The 22,749-nt window shown below is 42.1% G+C and overlaps 2 protein-coding genes across 5 annotated transcripts in view; both read left to right on the forward strand.

Moving 5' to 3' along the window:
• Nucleotides 1-92: 92 nt before the first annotated feature.
• On the forward strand, nucleotides 93-5,829 carry LOC109637774 (E3 ubiquitin-protein ligase RNF126-like). Of its 4 annotated transcripts, none has more exons than XM_069511230.1 (9): nucleotides 93-251; nucleotides 1,856-1,914; nucleotides 2,044-2,071; nucleotides 2,161-2,390; nucleotides 2,816-2,884; nucleotides 2,967-3,036; nucleotides 3,465-3,558; nucleotides 4,162-4,277; nucleotides 4,831-5,829. In XM_069511230.1, exons 1-9 carry the CDS (start codon nucleotides 177-179, stop codon nucleotides 4,990-4,992), a joined length of 903 nt encoding a protein of 300 aa, XP_069367331.1. In that variant the 5' UTR covers nucleotides 93-176; the 3' UTR covers nucleotides 4,993-5,829. The 4 variants fall into 4 exon arrangements, with proteins under 4 accessions (XP_069367331.1, XP_019955896.2, XP_069367330.1 ...); XM_020100337.2 differs by having other exon boundaries at nucleotides 94-251; nucleotides 2,011-2,071; XM_069511229.1 differs by lacking the exon at nucleotides 93-251 and adding an exon at nucleotides 687-966.
• A 2,484-nt stretch (nucleotides 5,830-8,313) lies between these two features.
• The window catches only part of LOC109641408 (potassium/sodium hyperpolarization-activated cyclic nucleotide-gated channel 2-like), a 30,710-nt gene continuing 16,274 nt past the window's right edge, over nucleotides 8,314-22,749 (forward strand). The window contains exons 1-4 of the mRNA XM_020105863.2: nucleotides 8,314-9,554; nucleotides 11,789-12,212; nucleotides 14,157-14,318; nucleotides 22,231-22,449. Coding sequence (XP_019961422.2) covers nucleotides 8,383-9,554; nucleotides 11,789-12,212; nucleotides 14,157-14,318; nucleotides 22,231-22,449 — 1,977 coding nt within the window. The 5' untranslated portion in view covers nucleotides 8,314-8,382. The remainder of the gene's footprint in view (nucleotides 9,555-11,788; nucleotides 12,213-14,156; nucleotides 14,319-22,230; nucleotides 22,450-22,749) is intronic.

Consider the following 22,749-nt stretch of genomic DNA (forward strand, 5'->3'; position numbering starts at 1 on the left):
ATAGTTTTTCTTTTCGTTTCTTTTTAATATGAGACATTCGTGCTTTTGTTTAGATGGGAACACAACCGGAACTCAGTAACTTCGTGTAGCTGCTGTCCGCTTCCGTTTCCAGCGCGTCTGTGCTCCCGTTGTCCCTCGCTGCTTCCCGTCCGTAGTTACTGCTGCTCTGCACAGAAATGGCTGAAGCTCACACACGGCCCGGGCTTTTTTTTTGTCACCGGTGCTCAGCAGAGATAAGCCCGACTTTACCGGTAGGCACCCGAGACACACAGCTGCCTGGTTAAAGAAGTAGAAATTACATGTTGTTTCTTTTATGGTTTTATTTGTGTGTGTTCATGCGCGCGGGGTCGACCGCTGCTCCTCCGCTACGCTAGTTAGCAGCAGCGGTCCAGTGACAGGTAGTAATCAAGTTGTCAGGGAGGCTTCACTGGAGGATCCTGGGATTTAAGAGGCATCCTTTTAGCATGAACGTAGTATATTGAATATCTGCCTCATAAAACTCTCATCCGAGAACAATCCCTGGAGTGTGTTTGACAGCAGCTAGCGGTGCACTGTGGATCACAATCAGTTGGTTGTCGGTTATCAGGTCGTTGTTGTAGAGGCCGTCATCACTTCTAGTTCTAATGAAAACCCCAGGGGGGCTTGTTTGCTGACTGTGGTTATATTGTAAAGAGAAGCACAGCTGTCTCAGTTTAATGTCCCCAGTGTTGGGATGGTGACTGCCGACCACTGCAGTCTGTAGTTTAGTTATTCAGGAGGAGCTTCTTGAACGTTACAGTGACTCGCCTGTGTGGCTGGACACCGTCAGGAGAAGGTGTTTATTAACTGGATGTGGTGACATTAACATTGGATTATCCAGCTGTCTCAATGCACTGGAAGAGAGACACATGTGATGGATGCGGTTGGTTTACTCCAATGCTCAACATCAGCACCATCAAACTCTGCGTTTCACACAGACACGGAGGAGTATGTGTTTTCCTATTGGCCGTTTATAGTGTGCATCGAATTGAAGCTATAAATAATGAATACAACCCCTTTCTACTTCTCAGCTTCAGTTGAAAGTATCTTTAATTGTTCATGATCATAGCCAAGATATTTTAAACCTGTCTCCACAACAGTTTTAAAGAGTCCTGAAATCACTTCTCCTGACCAATCAATACCTCCCATATAGACTTCCTTTATAAGCTGGGTCCAATTCATTTTCTTTCACCAGATTAGTATTATGGCTTTTCATATTGTGTATATATATATATATATATATATATATATGGCGATTATTTTCTCTTTTATCTAACTCATCTTATGATTACTGCTTTTCAAATCGTGAGTGCGTCTTCCCTATCTGCTGATGTGTGAGTGTAAACTTTCATGAACTAGAGATGTGTTTTGAATGTGTGTGCAAATGAGTCTCAGACTGGTCTGATTCAGTATACTTATGTAGTAGATCATTTTTATGGGTTTCCAAAGTACTATGTTATACTACGTACCAGTTTTGGCTGTGTGTAAATGTAGCTATTGAGACACATGATTAGCATATTCAATGTTATTACCTAATTTTCTGTGTGGAGAATGTTGTATATGTGGAATAATTAAAACTAAACTAAAACCAAATCTTTCAGTATAGCACTATACAATTCATCAGCAGCACACAGCCTCAAAATAAAAATAAATTCGCATCAACAGCTATCTTACACTCTAAACTTAACTTTATAACCATCGCATGGTTAGGATTTTATTGTCGGACGGATGAACATACATCAGTTTTATCTAGGCTTAAAATAAATACCAGAAAACTGCATGTATATATGTCATGGCATATTAATACTAGATACTGAGATTTGTATTTTCACTGCAGGACTACAACTGTCCACGCTGTGGATCTGGCTTCATTGAGGAATTACCTGAGGAACGAAGGTATGGAGTAATATTCTGATTGTTTTGTATTAATTTGATATTTGAATGGATATCTGAGTAAAAGCTTTTACTGTCTTCACTACTGTGTTCCTTCAGTTCTGAAAATCGGTCTGCATCCACATCTTCCAGTAGTGAACAGAGTCGCTCACCCTTTGAGGTCAGTGAAACTCCAAAAAATTAGCTAATCTAAGAGAACATTTTGCACATTGTACCATGGTTTGACATTGACTCTGTCTTTTCTACTAGAACTTGGATCACCAGCACTTATTCACATTTCCCTCTGTGTATGGGCCATTCACACTTGGGATTTTTGATGAAAATTTCGAATTTCGAACACGGCTAGACAACAGAGAGGCAGAAAACAGGAGGGAACGGGAAATTGCATCGCGGCAACGATACAGTGCGCGGCAACCACGGCGTCCACACGCTCCTCGAAGACAGGTTACACGCCACGAAGGTGTGCCCACATTAGAGGGGTGAGACATTTTCAACAGTTGAGTGTGCATAAGAGGTTGGTGTTGGACACAAATTTGCGTCTTGTGTTATAGCAGAAAATACATAAACAATATTATTTCCAGCTTTAGAATTTAGTGACATGATTTGTTAAGATACATCCAGACTTAATCGAGAACTATTCTTAATGAATGAAAATACCATGTAATGATCTGTTATGCCTGTCATTCATAAAATGCCTATCATTCATAAAATAAAACAAAGAATATCCATTGTTGTCATTTAAGAATGCTTATTCTATTATTTTTTTCTATAAATGCTAACAGTAAATATGCTGTGTTACCATCTATATTAAGTAGTAATATATTTCTAGAATCATAAAATTCTAAATATATACTTCGTTAAATGTAATAATTTTTTGGTTGGAAACACTTTTTTCCTGGTACAGAATCATCCAGCAGCTAGTTAATGGAATCATAGCACCAACAGCCATGCCAAATATTGGAATGGGAACATGGTAAGTATAAGAAACACTCCACTATATATAACATACACTGTGTGTAATGTTTGTCACTGAGACAAAAATATTTGTTTTGCAGGGGCATGCTACATTCCAATCCAATGGACTACGCCTGGGGCGCCAATGGACTTGATGCTATCATTACACAGGTCCTTAAACTGTTCCTTTTTCTCAGCGAGGCAACTAGTGTCCCAAGAGCTTTTTCGGTCAATCCCCAGGACCTGTTCTATTTATAGTATCATAATTAATAATTCATGACAATGATATTTATTTTATAGCAATATAATAAGACCAGGCTGCACATCCATTTGAAGAAGTGGTATTTTTCAGAATACAGGGTACAGAAACTACTGTGTTGCCAGTCAGCTCCAAACAAATAGCACTTTTTTGTCAGAATGTAGCTCTGTAGCTGGAGGATAAAACTATATTTAGATTGATTCATCAAAGCAGACCTATAGAGGACGTATAGTTTAGCTAAATGTTGGAAGAGAATGTCTCAAATGTGTTGTTTATAGAACTTGTTCTCATGCATATAATCTCAGCTGTTTAATGTGTTTCTGCTCTTTTTCACTTGTAGTTACTGAACCAGTTTGAAAACACAGGTCCTCCTCCTGCAGACAGAGAAAGAATAAAGAGTTTACCCACCATCTCCATCAAAGAGGAACATGTGGGTGAGTCACTACATGTCTGTCCAATGCTCTCCCTCACTCACTGTGTCCCAACCCCTCTGCACCAGGAGCACCTCTGCTTCATTCAGTAATCCATCAACACAGAGCACAAAAGTCATTATGATCAGTATTTTCCTTTGTGCTGGCTCAATATATGGATCTAATCACTATCAATAAAAATAATTTCATATCCTAACCCCCGATTCAATAACAGCATATTCTTTGTAATAAGAAAGCAGCAGAACATAATCACATTTTGAAAATGCCTTTGACATTTTGATTTTGATTTCTAGTTTTGTATCATCACAATCTAATGAGCCACACTTTCTGTCAGAAATATAATTTTTTATCATGATGTTACAGGTAGTGAAGTGCTTGAATTAAACATAACATTACACAGTCTTACACTGCTTAAACTCAAATAAACAGAATCAGCATGTTCACAATTGTCCTTGCGGATGATGCATGGGTCTGAAGGTCACACACACACACACACACACACACACACACACACACACACACACACACACACACACACACACACACACACACACACACACACACACACAGAGAGTAATGTTGTAATGTAATTTTGTGTTTGTGCAGGTGCTGGCCTAGAGTGTCCTGTGTGCAAAGAAGACTACACCATTGAGGAGAGTGTTAGACAACTGCCCTGCAATCACTTGTTTCACAATGACTGTATAGTACCATGGTTGGAACAGGTATGATTTCTTAAATACATCTGCCTGATCAGTATCAGACATTGATCACTGTTGATCACAGTATTTGATTGGGATGAGATACACCAAACTGTATATATAGCTGTTGTACTTTGTTTAAACATTGGATAGTATTCCTCACACACCCCATTGTGAGCAAGTAAACTGCAACACAACTCAAACAACCAGCAACTGGCAGTTTCAGCCAGTGTATCAGTAAAGTACAGACAGTGAATAAGTGAGCAAAAACACCAGCAGCATTGCTTTGGGGGAAACCCCCCCCACTAATCTCTGCCTTTGTTTCAAAGTCATTCCTTTGGTGCTGCTGTTTTTTAGACTTCAGTGTTTTCTTATTTACTTTCTATTTACTATGTGTCTGTCTGTCTGTGTGTGTGGGTGGGTGGGTGTGTGTGTGTGTGTCTGTCTGTCTGTGGATATTGAATAATTCAAATTGGGAGCAAAACAAAGCTGATCAGGACATCCCTAACATCTGTGTTAATGAATTTGTGGATATATTGATGGTGAACAGACTAAGGAGACTTTGTCTTTTCCACAGCACGATACGTGTCCTGTGTGCAGGAAGAGCCTTAGCGGACAGAACACAGCCACTGACCCACCAGGGTTATCAGGAATAAACTTCTCTCCCTCCTCTTCCTCCTCCTCCTCCTCTTCCTCCTCAAGTTCACCTAGCACTGAGAACGCTGCCAGCAACTCATAGAGTTTAACCACCTCACATCTGAGAAACCTCACACCCAACTGAGACACAACAGCTCCTTTCTACAGCTGAGACCTGGACAGTTACTTGTCTCAATTCCACGGGCCGATATGAGTCAAGGGGAACTCTGAATGTGTGGCAGACTATTAGTCATCAATCCTCCCCACCGTGCTGACTCTTGCTGCTATTGTTACCAAGTGTGGGACTGGGAAGTGTTAAAAGAGGATCCAGAAAGGCTGTGAACATTAATATTGATTATAATAAAAGTGAGATTGTGACCAGAATTCCGACATGAATTCGCCACAAAGCCGGGACACATTTTATATTTAAAAGACAAAATGTTCTTTTTTTTAAAACATTGCCTGTGGTGGTTCATAGATATGTAGATAGAGAATTCATTTTGAATGGTCAGCTACTGTACAGACACTGTATAGCTAACAGACCAAACTGAAACCTTGTGAAATGGAAGCTGAGTGTATGCATCAGATCTTTATTTATTAGCACCATTTGTTTTCTTCATTTTGCACAAGAAATCTGCCTGATGTTGAGAATGTGAATTTGGGCAAACTACTGAACAAAAAAAACATATATTTTTCTTTCAGGACTTGTTTTTATCAGAGCTTGATCCGATGTATTTTGCTCAACAGTCGACACATTTTTAAACTTCACAAACCCACTTATTTATTAGATCCACGCCAAGACACAAGTTGAGCAAAGCGAAGAAAAAAAAAAAAAGGCATGGGATCATTTACCTCTGTGGAACTGGCCAAATGTATTTCAAGTGTTTTATCATTTTATTTAATGATTTTTCAAACAGTCGAAATAAAGTGCTAAAACAAACTTTAAGGTTAAATGTTATTCTACTGATTTGATTGATTTGATTTTACACACTTGATAATGTGAAAATAGTTTTGAACAAAACCCCAATGATTTTTATCAATAGAGTGGAGGAGGGAGGACTGATGTTTACACAATACATTTTCCTCCATCAAGACTTTGTCTTTATTGTCAATTGATCATACACATTTTAACCATGTTTTTAAAAAAATACAATATCCCTGTCATGTCTAAAATGTGTAATTAACATGGAGCCCCTACTGTCCTAATGTAGTATATAACATTACTGTCCTAATGTAGTATAGTGACTGCAAGTGAGAGTCATAGCCCAGCCTCTTGTTTGGAGCATTGGCACGACTGCTGTCCTCAATATCACTTTACATACAGCCCCTCAAAAGTAGAAGATTTCATCATTTATTGTTTCACAACACAAAATCAAACTGATTTAGTATTTTTTGATAATGATCAAGACGTAAATGTCAAATCTAAAGTCTACAAAGTGATATAAATCAATTTAAAATGTAATCTACAAAAATCGTTGTTTGCACATGTATTCCTCCCCTTCAACAGGACAAACCTGCACTGTCAATACAAATTATTCCTTCCAAAGTTGCCGATGTAAATAGCATACATGTCTCCACCCTCTGGAAATAATCAGTTGACATTGACAAAACATGGGCTGTTGTGATATAAAAGCACCATCATTTATTGTCAAACTTGGAAATATGTACAGATAAGATTGTTTTATGAGTTCAGGAAAGTTGTGCCTCCGGTGCTCCAAACCAAAAAAAGAAGAGGGGAGAGAGAGAGAGAGGGCATTAGGTTTATCAGGATAAATTAGTAACAGAGATGGTATAAATGATCTGATTGGCACCATTTATGCATATTACTGTAACTAAGCAGATATGTGCATGTATCTACTAAATCTTACATGTGTCAGCCAAATTAGACTCAACCCAAACTAGATCAAGGAAAATAGGTTAGCTACTTAATCTCTCCTCAGGTGACAGAGCACTCAATTATCTTGGCCCATATCTTCACTGCTCTGTAGCTGTGGTCACTGCCACACACATGCTTTCACACTGTCGCATATGCTAGTGTCATTCCTTCTAACTGAGATGATATGAAAACCCATTACTCAGCTACACTTGTACAATCAGCTGTTAGGCTCACATCAAACAGTTTCAACCAGAGCACTAAATAGTCAATCAGTGATGCTGAAGACTCATCTCTCAGTTTGCAGAACATTAACACCTCTGCTGTACTTGGTTGACCTTGTTACAGGTGCTATCTGTGCACGTTATGTAGCAATTTACTAAGCGGGTTCTCTCTCTCTGGTGTTTTTATAGGCTTGAATCTTTTAGAAAAGAAGGACCAGGAGGGAACAGTACCACATCTACATTTTGTGTCGCTATCAGGACACTTGGTATGTCAATTGTAAATTGCCTGAAGAAGTGCAGTGTTGAATCTAGTGTGATTTGTGTTCATGATACGTTAAATATTAATACAAATTATGCCAGTGCTCTGTTGATGTGGGTCTTGGGTCTAAAGATTGTGTCAGTTGCTGAACCCATCTTTAAAATAGCTAACATTCAATGTATGAAAAAATAAGAGCCGTTAAGTAAACCATTACAAATTGTACATAAGCCACACACTTGAACAGTAATAAAGCAAATTCAGTTTCATTTTATGTAAAACAGGTAGGATGAACTCAAAGTTTTCTAACCTCACCCTGCATCATAGACTGTGAATCTTTTTGTGCTGCTGGCCATAGTTAATATTTGTACCCTGCCCCCCTAAACTAACTAACAAACTGACTTCAGGAGAGAAATATGAAGGTTCTTTAAAACAACAATGAGCCTTGTGATGGGTACACGGTTCAGTTGCCTATTTACCAACTTGCACATGAGCCCAGATAAGGACCCCGAAGGTCAGGGTTGAGGGCACCTCTGACCTAGAACTGTAAACCTGTTCCTGACCAAGTCCCTCTGATCAAATTTGAAGCTTTCTGTTGTGTCAGAATCACAAAATATTGACCACTTCCCTCCCTCTCATGACCACTAGGTCGCGCTAAACACCAACTCAGGGTGACACCAATTCCGGGTGGTTGTCATTGAAAACACCTTCTAAAACACATGACATCATTTGACTTGTCATTAACACGTGCTAATTCAACTTTTGATGTTAGTCGGTACCTTGACCTCATGTTAAGCATCTATTCTTGCATTGTTTTTGGATAAGGGCACTGAACGTATGTGTCATGTCTGAGAGGCCTCAGGTAGAAATGCACTTGAACTGAACCGGGAGCAGGACAAGAAAACAGTTTGTTGGTGTTTGACGCAATTAAACGTTTCGGTCAGTTTGATTCCAGAGCATCTTTCACAGGATGACACGGTGAAGTAGAAGCGCATAGTTTGCAAATAAGTCACGTCCTCCCCTCCCTCTTCTCCCCTCTCCTTTCTCTCCCCCTCTATCTTCTCCTCTCCATCGAGCCTCTAAAATCTGATTGGTTTTCTTCAAAGATAATTGAAGGTAAAATGTGATCTGCTTAGTGCCATGGACAGGAACGAGGTTTCACCGGCGTCTGCTGCCACCATGAAGAAGAAGGCAGTGGGCGGCAGTGGTTGCAGCCGCGTCAGCGCACCCAAGGCTGTCGCGTCCAAATGCAAAAGGAGCAGCAGCAGCCACAACTGTATGGACCCCGGCTCATCCGGCGCCCCGAGCGGTAAGCAGTCCGGTGCGGCCAGCAACGTCGTGATGGATGAGACGGAGGACGGAGAAGAGGAATCCAAGTTTCAGCATCCGCGGTTGCGCCGAGCCGGGGGGAGCGGCAGTGGCGGAAGTGGAGGAGGAGGAGGCAGTATCAGGATGAAGAACTTTACGCCAGGAGGGGGAGCCGCGTCCTCGGCTTCCAGGAGAAACTCCAACAAGGAGCCCTGCCTTACGCACACAGAGGACGCTCCTGCCGCCCGACGGCCCTCTGCTGCCTCCAGAGCTACCGAGACCCAGACACCCTGTCCGGGCGATGCTGCCCGACGCGGCGAGACCAGCAGAGCATCTGGGGCGAAGGCGTCGGAATCAGTGTTCGCTGTCGAGGTTTTAACCGCGACAGCGGGTGATGTTTGCAACAGCGTCGCTCCAATTTCCAGCATGAAATGCAACAAAAACGGAGAATGCAGGAGGGACTCGGGTACCGGGAGCCTGCGCTCAATCATCTCCAAGCAGGAGAAGCAGACGGGAGGGTCGGGGAGGGCCGAGGACGCAGGGAGCGCCAAGCGTGGAGCCTGTAACTCGACCACCGCCAGCATGGACGGCTCGATCACACCAGGCGGGTCCCTGACCGGGGGGCACGGAGGAGAGAGCGCAAACCCCGGCACTACCCCGGTGTCCAGCGGTGTTCACGAGAAAAAGGACTCCAAGGTGTCCTTCTCCAACGCACCAAGCCGGAAAGCTTCGTCCTCGCTGTACGGCCCGACTCAGAACCAGCAGCCCAGGAACTCTGTCACTTTCCAGAAGCCGGAGGATGGACCGCCGATTGTGCCCGCCGAAGATGCGGAACCTCGGGGCAGCCAAGCCAGCTTCATGCAGCGGCAGTTTAGTAGTATGCTGCAGCCTGGAGTTAACAAATTCTCCTTACGCATGTATGGTAGTCAAAAAGCGGTGGAGCGGGAGCAGGAGAGGGTAAAATCAGCTGGAAATTGGATTATCCACCCGTACAGCGATTTCAGGTAAGAGCTGGAGCTGCCATTTGCTGCACGTTGAAAGTCATGAGGGGCCGGTGAGGGTCCCCATTGTCCCCTACAACTTACTTTACAGTGAGTAACCACGGTGGCTCCATGGGAACACATGCATAGTTATATTAATGAAGGCTGCTCCGTTTTCATTCCACCCCCCTGATTAAATCTGCAGAGAATCGAGTCAGTGCATCGCAACTTGCTGCTATTAATCCCCAAACAACCTGTTGTCAGGCAAATTGATTTTTTTTACCAGTGTATTTTCAGTGTTGTAAACAAATCCTATTCCATGTGTACAGCAGCGTGCCTGGGATGCTCCACCAGCCCGGCCTGCTAACACATCTCCACTTTACGCTCACATTAACAAAGAGCTCTCACGCTAACTCGACTTCATTTCAGTCGTTTTTCAAATAACTAGTTAATATTGGTTGTAATATCAGCAGTTCTCTGCGTCTATAGCCATGCTGGCAGGATGTATAGGATATAGTGTTTGTGTGTGTGTGTGTGTGTGTGTGTGTGTATGTGTGTGTGCGCGATGCACTCAGTAATGGAATGTCACCTTGAGCCAAGTGTGCGAGAACCTCAAGCATGCTCACTGGAGACGCCTGTACGACTCTCTGGATCCTGCATTTAAATGACGGATGCGCTCTGTTGATCACGGCTCGGCACTGACAACCCAGTGTGTCTCCCAGCAGCGTTTTTGTCCTGCAATTTCTTTTATGTAGGGAAATCCTCGACCCATGACTGAGTAAAATGAGCCTGTGAGGCTTTTATTCGACGCGCATAATAGTCAGTGGATTCTATTGGGGCCAGGGAACCATGTAGCCGGGGTTTTCCTCTGTGCTGCGCGGTTTGGTTTCAGCACCACAGAGCGCGGACAGCTCCCCGTCCAAATTGGAGTTGCGTTTGAGCGCGATACCTTTAACCCCCCCCCCCCCCCCCCCCCGACCCAATTCAATCCATTCCCATGGGCCCCCAACCCCTCCTCACAGCACTGTTCACATGTGGACCATCTGTATCATGTAACACCTCCTCAGTAGACCCCTGAAGGCTATAACTTGAGAGATGTCTTCAACTGCAGAGGTGTAATTTGACAACAGGCCTCTCTGGAGACCTGTCTTTACCACCCCCACATGGCGAGAACACAGACTATCTGCCCTCGGCATGAATGCATAGTTAAAGCAGCAAAGTTTCCTCAGACATCACCATCATTATTATCATCAGGGTGGTTATTGTTGTCATACTGTGGAGTGGTGGAGTCAGAGCTTGTTGCATAAGTCGCAGTGTAATGACTCAGCGCTGCACCTGTCCTGCAGAGATTCCTTTGACGAGCGTAAACCTCACTACTTTTACTCTGTCTGTCCCACTCACCAAACTGCCACATCACTGCTGGCATGAGCCTCCTCGGCCTCCATGTGCACTGCAAGGTCGACATGAGCTCCCAGTGCGGAGTGCAAATTAACCCTGTGTTGTGTTTGGCCCTTTACTTAAAATGGACTTATCGGCTTGATACTTATAAACGTATACTAATTTTATGAGTATTTCTTATAATCCTAATTTAGTCAGAAACTTGATTGAAATCAAAGAGACCCTGACTCTAAAACATATATTATCAGCACATACCAGATTAGTCTATTTGTTTCAAATAAGTCTATATTACCCTCAATATAAATAAAATCACTTTGAAAGATAACATAGGCTGTACTTTTAGCTTATGAATAGCCCATATATTGTACTATATATATATTTATACATATATAAGAGAGTGTTAATCATATAGAAGGGATAAATAGGAAGGAGGAAACTCTCTATCCTTTAATTCATCATTTAAACCTGGAAGATGCAGGCTGTATAGCAAATTAAGTTCAGTTAGTCCAGGAAAAACAACCATGCTCATACTCTCCAAGGTAAACTCACATGAGCAGTGCCAGGCATTAGATTCATCTTGTTGTATATACCAATTTCAAATGCCCAGAGAATCTGTGCATATAAACTATGATTGTGGTACATGTCAGTCTTTGAAACAAAAGTTCAGCACATCCTTCTCTCATTACGCTCTGCATGTTCAGACAGGCTATGTGCAGCTCCTGCTAGGAAGTCTCTTGTGCCTATCGGCTTTCCACAGCAACTCCCCTTTCTTATCGGACTCTATTTTTGTCTTTTTTTCCTTCACGCTCTCTCCCCCTTTCTCCCTCCTGTACGCACACACACACACACACACCTTCTAGGTTCTACTGGGATTTCACAATGCTGCTGTTTATGGTGGGCAACCTGATCATCATCCCTGTGGGCATCACCTTCTTCAAGGAGGAGACCACTACGCCCTGGATCATCTTTAACGTGGTCTCGGACACTTTCTTCCTCATGGACCTGGTGCTCAACTTTCGCACTGGAATCATCATTGAGGACAACTCGGACATAATTTTGGACCCTCAAACCATTAAGAAGAAGTACCTAAAGACTTGGTTCATTGTGGACTTTATATCCTCCATCCCAGTGGATTACATATTCCTCATAGTAGAGAAGGGAATCGACTCAGAGGTGTACAAGACTGCGCGGGCCCTGAGGATCGTCCGCTTTACCAAGATCCTAAGTCTTCTGAGGCTGTTGAGGCTCTCCAGATTAATACGCTATATTCACCAATGGGAGGAGGTAAGAGCATGCATTTCATAGCTGTCCCTGTGTATCTATTATATTAACACTTATCACGTAACCTTTAGCCACAGAGGATAAAAACACCCTATCTAGTTGGTGATTTGCCTCCATAATGCTGCTGCTGGCTGGTGAGCGAACCAACAATCTGCCTCTCTGCTTCTCCTGGTGAGAAGTGTGTAATGTCAGCAGGATGTTTGAGCTTTAACAAACTTTGCATTCTAAGTACTGTAACTGTCACACAGCTCCCCCCTACCCCTCTGTTTCCCTGTCTGACCTGACAGTCCCACAGGCAGCAGCAGGCAGTCTAATAAGCAGCCTATTACTAGGCCAAACACAGTTAATCAATTAAGACGCCAGAGGAAGAGCAGGTGGTGTAGTGGGTGATGATAATATGCAGCACTCGGGGGCTGCTGACTGCGATTATATATGTCACTAATTGATCATTTAAAGCGTTTGGAGAGTTAAGATGAGTTATTTCTTCTCCAGAGGCCTGACTTAAGGGCTCTGCAAGAAGGTGGGTGTTGTTGCCAGGTAAAGTCGCCGCACTGAACTCAAAGACGCAGCCCTGCCCTTCCTGACTCACTCACTCGACTTTTATTTACTCAGTGAGGGATGCACTTTGTCGGGGGCCCTGCTCCAGCCTCTCCTCGTACTCTTTCCTCAAATGAAGGAGAGCAGCCTAGGAGACAGCGGACCAAAGATGTCATCAGATCACTCGACTTTTCGTTTATGCCAGCATCGGCAGCATGGTGTTGGCATTTTGCAGTGGTGAGCAGCGCAGTGGGGCTCGGCTGCTCACTTGACCTTTGGATAATTGGATTTCGGAAGATATGATGGCATACGCACACATACACACACATTGTGGTGCATGATGGGAAATGATACTTGGCATGCATGGACAATGAGAGCGGCGATGCAGTGGAGTGTGAGACACTGACACAAGCAATGCCTGTCTCTTTGACGTTATCGGCCATCATTTTATTTTGAAAATCCACAAGTCTCAACTACTTTTAGTTCCTGTAGCTGTGCTTGAACTGTCCATGGTGCTGAACACATACATCATCCACCAACACCACTGTGTCCAGTTTACTTTCTCTCATACATCCTCGGAAAAAAATGATTTGAGAAATTGTCAGTTCCTGACCCTATAAAGGTTAAAGCGACATTTAGAAAGATCAACACATGTGATTCATGTCCAGTCTCATTCTTCATCACTGCCAACACAGAGTATCACTTCTCCCTCAACTGCGCTGAGTAACAAACCCATTTCTCATTCCTTCATAGTCACCTTTATCAGACAATGTTCTGACTATGAAAGCTACTGTTACCTCTAGATCTACACATCATATACATTCTTGTGTTAAAGCAGCCGTCAGACTCAAGCAGCAACAGGGAGTGGTTTGTTGAAGTCAGTGAGGCGATAGATGATTGGCCTCAGTGACTGTCCGGTGACTCAGAATGATTGATGGGTGAGGCAGCATGGACTATCAGTTGTTAAGGATCATGATGGTCCCTGTCCATCATCCTGTGTGTTTGGATGTGTGTTTGTACAAATTGGCACGTCTGCCTTGTTAGTCTATCTTTGTGCCGCAGGCTCGCGTGAGTGTTTCGTGCGTGTGTGACTGGACCCCGTGTGCATGTTTGAGCCTCTGATTGATGTCATGTGTCTCTATTTAACAAATGTCTTACCTGCTCCTGCTGTGTTTGATTCAGGGCTGATGGGAGCCTGTCACCCTCACTCATTAATCAAACTTGTTATAATCCAAAAGAAACTTTGGAGCTGAGTGCTGCTGCTGAGATATGAATTCAATAAATTAAGAATTTGACAAATTTCATAAACAATATACAAATACAGTATATTTCTCTCATTAAATCCAGCATTTTCTGAATGTCTCTCACTGAAGATTAAACTCCCCCTCCTGTCTTACTGTCTCTTTCCAGATCTTCCATATGACCTATGACCTAGCTAGTGCTGTGATGCGGATCTTTAACCTGATCGGTATGATGCTGCTGCTGTGTCACTGGGATGGCTGTCTTCAGTTCCTGGTTCCCATGCTGCAGGATTTCCCCTCAGACTGCTGGGTGTCTCTCAACAAGATGGAGGTATGTGTCTGCGCATATGAAGTCACACATCACCCACGGAACAGGACTTACATTGTTCATCCTGAGTTAAGTGGGAAAGAGCTAATCGTGGTCACACATTATTGATTGAAGTGTGACTGTAATATTGGCTGGATGCCAATCAATATGTGGGGGGGTTCAACTCTTTCTTGTCTTTTACTGATACAAAAACATCAGTGTGCTTGAATCAACAGATGAGCAATCTTTTGTTTGAATGAGCTTTATATTATTTTAAAGACCAGAACATGGGTTTATGATCCTCATAACTCCACATTGTTACTATAAAAATCAAAAGTAATTTATTTTATCTTCATTCCTATAGTTTTGCCATAGGAGGGGCCATGATACAAATATGGACATTTGTTGAAGTCATGCTTTGAAAGGATAAGCAGTGGATCAGTGAGACTGCTCTTAGCCACACGATAAAATACCAGCATCAGCATGCTAACAGGCTCACATGACAATGCTAATTACTAGTAGTAATGTAGATTGCTTACAATGTACAATGATTATTTCAGAGCACGGAGAGCTATGCCAGGGTTTCACCTATGGGCTATAAATGGGTTAAGTAAGAATGGGAATTTATATAATGGTGATGCTATGATAACATTTGAAGAACTTAAAGATACATTTAATATTCCTTATGAACACAAAACACAACATTTTGCAAGTGAGTAGTTTTATAGCCACAGCCCCAAACCAAAAACTAAATGTCCCTCCTCTGTCAACCTTGGACACAGAGATCTCCAGTTAGAGGACAAATCTCTTTTTCTGTACAACTTACTGGTATCTGGATCTACTGAATCGTCCATGGACTGATTGAATGCTTGGAAGGAGGACACACAGGAAGAGTGGGGCAATGTTTGTCTGAAAGCCCACACTCAAATGGTCAACACAAAATTACCGCTATTACAGTTACATTGGCTAATGCCCACATATAACCCGGTCAAATTACATACATTTAACAGTAATAAACCAGATACATGTATTAAGTGTGAGGAAAGGGACATTGTCTTACTCCCTCTGGGAATTCCAGGATATCAGAGAGGTGTGAGATATTGCATGCATCAGTCAGATGATTGGCATGAATTTACCAATGCACCCTAAGTTATTTATATTAGGAATTAATCCAACTAGCTCCACTATTATAAAAAAACCTTCAGTTAATATATGCTTGCTTCATATATCCCTAGTGTGGAATAAGACAAGTAAGCCACATTTCGGCCAATGGGTTAAGAAGATGTCTAACATCCTTAAAGGTAAAAGGGAAGCTTTCGATTTAGTTTGGGAATCTAACTGAATTTTTCAGATGTTGAAAACCAATGGTTAAATTGCAACACAAAGTGCAGCTGAGGCAGATGTGATTGTCATTAGTTTTACAGGTATTTGGTTTTAAGATTTGTTGGACTGACATTTCTTTTACAGGAGCCAAGCTGCTATAGCGTGGCTAAAAATGAAGGGTCCTATAAGTTATCAAGGATAGTTTTATACAGTCCACTGCAATTTGGATTAGTGGGATCCTCTTTGTAAACAGTCTACTGCACTATTCACAGGACCACTATTAACCTAAGTGATGTCTGTTGCAATATGCTCTTACAGATTTAGGAGGAAAGTCAGCATAGAAAACAACGTAAGCCCAGCGACACGGAAGCTTTGAAAAAGAGAGCGATTTCAATGCACCTCTCGATCCCTCCATGCCTCCTCTTCAGCATAGTGGGGTGATGACAGGGAAGATAAAAGGGGGGAAAACAGAGGGATTGGGGGAGTACGTGACCAGGCAGCTGGGCTCTTTGTTGCCATGTCTCGCTCATGGAGATAAAAGCTGGTTGTTCATAGGTCTGTCTGTCAGCCCAACCTTTTACTCAGCAAGGGGAGACCACACTGCTCCAGACACGAGGCACGGGTCCAAATAATGTTTAAACAGATTGGGTCCCACTCTATGACATTGCCAGGGCCGAACATGACTGCTTGTAAATTTCACATAAAATTTCCTGGATGACAGCAGTTTTTATTACTGTACAATAATAATCCAGAGTTAATGTGACAATGAGAACAAATAGCCTCTCTTTCATCTCAGTGAAAGTGCAGGGGTTCCTTTTCGTTTAATTTGCCAGACAGAGGCATACCACATTTACTGGTGCTGTTTAAAGAGGCTGACAACATTGACAAAATCATAAAATACACAATTGACTCCTGATCTCAGCATCAATAATGTGGAGATGTTTGGGGTCTGATTGATGGTGCTTTCATAAAATATTTTATCAGAGACCTCAGAAAAAGAACAAAAGGAGGAAAAATACTGCCAATATTTTCTAAGGTTGCAAAACAAGTTCATGGATTTTCTGTTTATTCCACCAATAAAACAATTATCTATTTTCAGAAATTATAGTCATATGAATTCAGAGTAACCGTTTGGATTATAAAAAGATTTAAACTACATTTACGATATCAATGTTGCGCCCGGAATGCATTTAGACATTTAGAGACTTAGATCAGAGCAGGTGTGTCCGCTGTCCCCGAGGCAGACTCTCGACCAAATCCAAACCAAGTCTTTGATGTTGTAGAAAAGCCTCCATCATATTTTGCCTTGAACTGCAAGTGTTCACCCTCCTATGAAATACACACTCAACTCCCAGCGTAACAAAGAAATGACCAATCACTGAATTCTCGTGTCCACGTCTCTGTGAATTAAAAAATACTGACAGAATAGTGGAGCTGAAAGATATATTCATACAACTAGAGCTGAAATGAAAGTTACACCGCAACAACTATTAATAATAGTTTGATTGTTTCAGTCATTTTCAGCATGATGAAGTTCAGGGCTGACAGGCTCCTGACTCTTCTGTTGCTTACTCCCTCTGTATAATCAGAGACAGCCAGTCTCCAGAGAGGCATCACTCTTAAACTAAAGGCCCGGCCTGGCATGGTACAGGCTGCCTACAGCCACCCGAGACTGCCCCCCTATTGAGTGGATGACAACTTCTAACATTAGCCATTGTGTAGCAAGCCAGGCCATCCATCAAGCCTTGCAGCCCACAGTCACTCTGGTGGAGTGGGGCCCACAGGCAGGACCCACAGAGGTCGTCAAGACTCGGGATGTCGTCCACCATCCAGGTGGAACTTTCCAAGGGAAAATAGGGGACTTTTGCATTATACACAAACTTCTATGCATTCATTTCATTTACTTTTTATTAAGCGTTAATTTTATGCGGCAAGAAAGAACATTTCCATGTTAGAGGGCTGTACCGAAACAGCAGCATCATAATAATGACACTGCACCACAATGGTCAGCTCACCTGGAGAAGAAAAGCTGCTAATCACTATAAATGATGTTAAATCTTTCTATTTAGTTGCCACAGCTATAGTTTGACTAAACAGTTTTACAGGTCTGTTGCTGGAAGTCGTGAATTTGATTTGAACTACACATACTAGACCTAACAGCTTATAAACATGAAAAGTAAAAGCTGCGGTCCAACCTCTGTAAATGGACCAGAGATAAGGTGATGTTTGTTTCCTGGGCGAGGAGAGAAATGGATGTGATTATCGAAGTCCCACAGCAGCTCAGGTGTTTTTGTTCGAAAAAGATCTCACTGTGCAGAGTGCAGGCCGTGCTACAGTATCCTACTTAAACATAACTTCAGCTGCTGTCGTTATTCATGTTGAGAACAATTTTACTTAACATGTTTTTAAGATTTAGCAACATCAAGACTGTGAACATTTCCCCAAACAGTTTACCATCAGTGCTGTCTTCAGTTCAGTCACACAGACAGAGACTGAACAGCAGAAGCTGTTCTAATGGCCTCTCAGAAAATAATGCAATACAGAAGCCAACGTCATTCAAAGTCGACGTAAAAGTGTAGTCCACACCTCTGCCTGTGGCTCTGGAGGTAGAAAGGGTTGTTCAAGAACCAGATGGTCAGTTGTTCAATCCAAATCTGAACTGTCTCCTGACAGCTTTGCTGACAGTGTATGAATGCAGTGTGATAGAAAAAACATTATATAGCGTATGGAAGTGCTGCGTGAATGGATGAATGCAGCTTATAATGTAAAGTGCTTTGACCGATCAATAAGACTGGCAAAGTGCCATATAAATACAGACCATTACAATTTACAAACTTTGCACATAAAGTTCAGTTTACGTCAAGAGGATTATGACGAGAGCTTTGTAGGAACATTATCAGGTCTAAAAAAAAATAACCTGGTGAAACCAGAAGGTCGGAGTGGAAACACATTATTCCAAAATGTTCCCAAAAGGTTTTTACACTTGGCAAATATGTAAAGTTTTCAATGAAAGCCAGAGGGGATAGAATGTCATAGTAAAATTAACCAATATGTAAGTGAAGTATCCTACTGAAAGCAGACATTGTCACAAATCTTAGATAAATACATGAAACAAATAGATTTTTGTTTACATCTCTTTTCACTGTTTAAAGTTTAAAGACACATTGCACTCTCTCCTTATAAATTGTCTTAATGTCTAAAACACCTCAACATAATGGTAGTGGATGGAAACATAATTCACATTTTCTCAAAATGCAGTTAAAATATGTGCTTCTTATGGGTGGACACCTAATTACAGTGATGCAATCAGATTTTGATGAAAGATGTAATCAAGTTTATGGTAACTGCAGCGTCATTGGGACCTGACTCAGGGAAACTCTGGGAATAGTGGGCTCTGCTGCATCTGTCTAGACCTTCTGAATCTTTCACAATCTCCCCACATCTTTGATTCTGCAGCAATTACTTTTTTCGCAGTATCCCCTCTTACTTATTTATATTCAAAACAAGGTGTAAAAATAAAAACTGTGTCTCCATAATAAGAAGGGTACCTGGTAGGTGTTTGTTATACTTGTACTGCAGTATACAAGTGCATATGAACTCTAACTGTATGCAATGAAAGATTAGATTTATCTTTATATCATATATATATATATACACAGTATATCATCGACAGGAATATTGGACTTTTTAGGAAATATTCACATTCTTTCTGAGCGTTTGGTAAAAGATTCAACCCCATGTTCACTTTTGTACATGTTAAGCTACAGCCAGGTGGCTATTGGAGCAGGGGAAAATGCTAACCTGATAAAGCAGCTAAGCTCACACCTATTAATATGTTGTGTATTAAAGGTAAAAGGTTTGTATTTATATTGAGCTTCTCAGGCCTTTATGACCACTAAAGTGCTTCACGAATACAGTTTTGCCAAAAGTGAATTTCCAAAAACGTGAAACAATTCCCTTAAAGATCCCATGACTGCTAAAGTTAATTAACAGCCATCGCGTGTTTGTTCATAATATTGAGGAAGTTAAATACCACATGCTACTTTTCTTTTGAACTTTGTACTGGGGAAGAGGATGACTTGGTTTTCACATCCAGTAAAAACACATTTCACAGTCTACACCACAGTTTACAAAGAAACCACACACACTCTGTGAAGCTGGAGGAAGACAGAGGGAGAGAGAGAGAGAGAGAGAGAGAGAGAGACAGAGGGACAGAGGGATAGAGAGAGACAGAGGTGACTGCAGAATAAAGCTCAGATAAGCCATTGTAATTTAAACTGGTGGGCCGGGGCAGAGGCCTTGTTACATGTGCGTCAATTATTGTTTGATATTTGTCTAGCTTATCGCCTGTTGGACACACAGAAACGATTGGTCATTCAGTGGGTTGTATTGCTCCGTTATTCATTATCAGCTTATCCCTCTCTCTGTCCTTTCTCCCGGACCGTCAGTCATTCCAATAGAGAGACTCAGTCCATCAGGCCTCAGTGCAGGGAGGTGTGAACCGATGAGTGTGTGACAGAGCAAAAGTTCATCTTTTGTGCAGATCTTTACAGCACTTTTCCTCATTTTTAGCCGTGCTAGTGCCATGACTCTAGGGAAGGGGATATTAGGCCAGCGCAGCACTTTACTTCAGACTGAAAATGAGAAAATTATTGCATGGATCACCATAAACTCTTGTCTAGAAATTCATCGTCCCCAGATGATGTCTTAATTCAGGGGTTGCATCCCTCAGAGGCTGGATTTGAAGGCCAGTTTCGTCACAGCAGCATGACTACTGTCCCATTTCGAAGGCTCCTTCAAATACAGCCGACAAATGCGTCCTCTCATATCCAAGAAAAGAAACCTTCAACAGGCTGCGAGCGATGAGACTGCTTGAGTATCATGGTTCAACTCAACTGAACAGCTAATGGTACACATGTTAAAAAACCAAGGGGCATTTAAACATTCTTGTTGTGTCCACCTTCAGCTTGGCAACAGCAATGAGAGCAGAACGAGCTGGTGGCGCTGATCACGGAAAGTCTATGTGGACAATGAAGACCACCCACTTCATGGGCCTGGTAGACTGCACCCCTGAATTGAGACACAGCCGATAAATTTAGCTCCACCAGCAGTTTGACAACAATGGATACGATTTAAATGTGACAACAACTATTACCAAAAATTTGGAGCAGATGTTCCCTTTATTGTGACACTCTCATCAGCCTCAGCTGCACTTCCTGCTTTGTGCTGATTAACAAAAGTTAGCATACTAACATACTAAAATAAAGTGGCAAACTAAGTAAGCAGAGATGAAAATGCTTAATTATTTTTTAACACACTTTATGCATCACCCTGTGCAGGAAAAAATAAAAAAGACTGTATTTCTGTGTAGCTCACCCTCATCATAAAAACTCACGAGTGACATCGTGACCTTTCATACACCCTCCACCACCACACACATCTGTTAACACTTTCATACTCACAGCATGATACATGGTGAGCACGACTTCTGGTGTGCTGCAACAGACCTTTATACTGATGGCATGTTCTTCTCATGTTTGAGCATTTTCATGTATAAGAGGCAGGTTGCCACAGCGCAGACAAAGAAACAGCTCAAGATACAGGAAGATACATTTAAAGCCACTGCATCGTCAGCCGACTTCAAACCGTCTTATGTGCTGCTAATGGAGACGGTGATTACCAACAAAGCAGCGGATAGCTCCCAAACTGAAACCCCTGTAGAGACTTGTGAGGATACAGTCTCTCTCTCTCGCTCGATCTCTCTCTCTCTCTCTTTTTTGCCCGTGCTATTTCAGAATCAAAGTGCTCATCGTTCATCCATTATTCAATCTGTTTCACTCCACTGTTTTCTTTCTGTTTTCACATACACCATTTAGTCTCAGCCCACTTGGTGGAGCTGTATTTATTTTTGGAATCTATATTTTTCCTCTGCTCATGATGGAGCGGTGCCTCTATTGCTTCGTGGCTCTTTAATGTTGTCCCTCACGGATCATAACACTTCTGTGCAAAAACACAGGCCATTGTGTTGTCCCTGTGATTGTTCCCTTTAACCAAATATATATTCTTTTTAAGGATAAAAGATCAGAAAAGGCCTGTCGCAGCAGTGAAATAACACTGAGCTAATATTACATATATGAAGGTAATGAGGGTTGATACAACAACATGATGCCCCTTGATGTTTTTCTAAGTTACAGTCTGAGGTCTGCCCCTTCGTAAATCTCCACGCAGGCAGCCGTGTGCCTGCTGCCCAGCTGTCACCACCTGTAGCCGATCTCTATTCACACAGTTCTGAAAGGACATATTTAATAACCTCTCATTATCATTCCACTTGGAGGAAATAATTTCCAAACCATCTCTACTTTACTGATGAGGCCCCGAAGGATTCCCCTGATGTCGTTTCCACTTTCTTCCTATTTCCTTTCCAGTGCAACTCTGTCCCTAGAGTTCTCATTTGTGTAAGTGCTATTCCGTGACCCTGCTGTCCCCGAAGGCTTTCTTCTGGTTCCCTTGTCTCTGCAACCACTCACTCTCAAAACATGTCTTTTTTTATGTGTGACCTTGATGTCACCTCAACTGTTTGTTCATGTACCCTTTTTTTTTAATCTCTCCACAGAATGATACGTGGTCAGAGCTCTACTCCTTTGCTGTGTTCAAGGCAATGAGCCACATGCTGTGCATCGGGTATGGTCGGCAGGCCCCGGAGAGTCTGTCAGATATCTGGCTCACCATGCTAAGTATGATTGTAGGAGCTACTTGCTATGCTGTTTTTATTGGCCATGCAACGGCTCTCATCCAATCCCTGGACTCCTCCAGACGGCAGTATCAGGAAAAGGTGAGGAGCTACGTCAAATCATCTCTGTTCCATGTACTAAACATATTTTTCTTTGTGAAATTCTGAAAAGTACATATTTGAGGAGTTTTGTGTATCATTTTATTCACATTTATACAAAAATATCATGATGTATATGGTATTTTTGGAAACCTTGGGATCCACTAGAAGAAAATGAAATTCTGTGTGTTTCAGGGATGCTGCGATTTGATCGGTTACATCAGAATCAGGGCAGATATGTGATTAATTAATTCTGGTATGGGCCAGATGTGACAAACCATTCTGTTCCAGTAGTAGGTGTTA

This window comes from Paralichthys olivaceus, chromosome 16 (genome assembly GCF_024713975.1).
Source record: "Paralichthys olivaceus isolate ysfri-2021 chromosome 16, ASM2471397v2, whole genome shotgun sequence".
NCBI lineage: Eukaryota > Metazoa > Chordata > Actinopteri > Pleuronectiformes > Paralichthyidae > Paralichthys > Paralichthys olivaceus.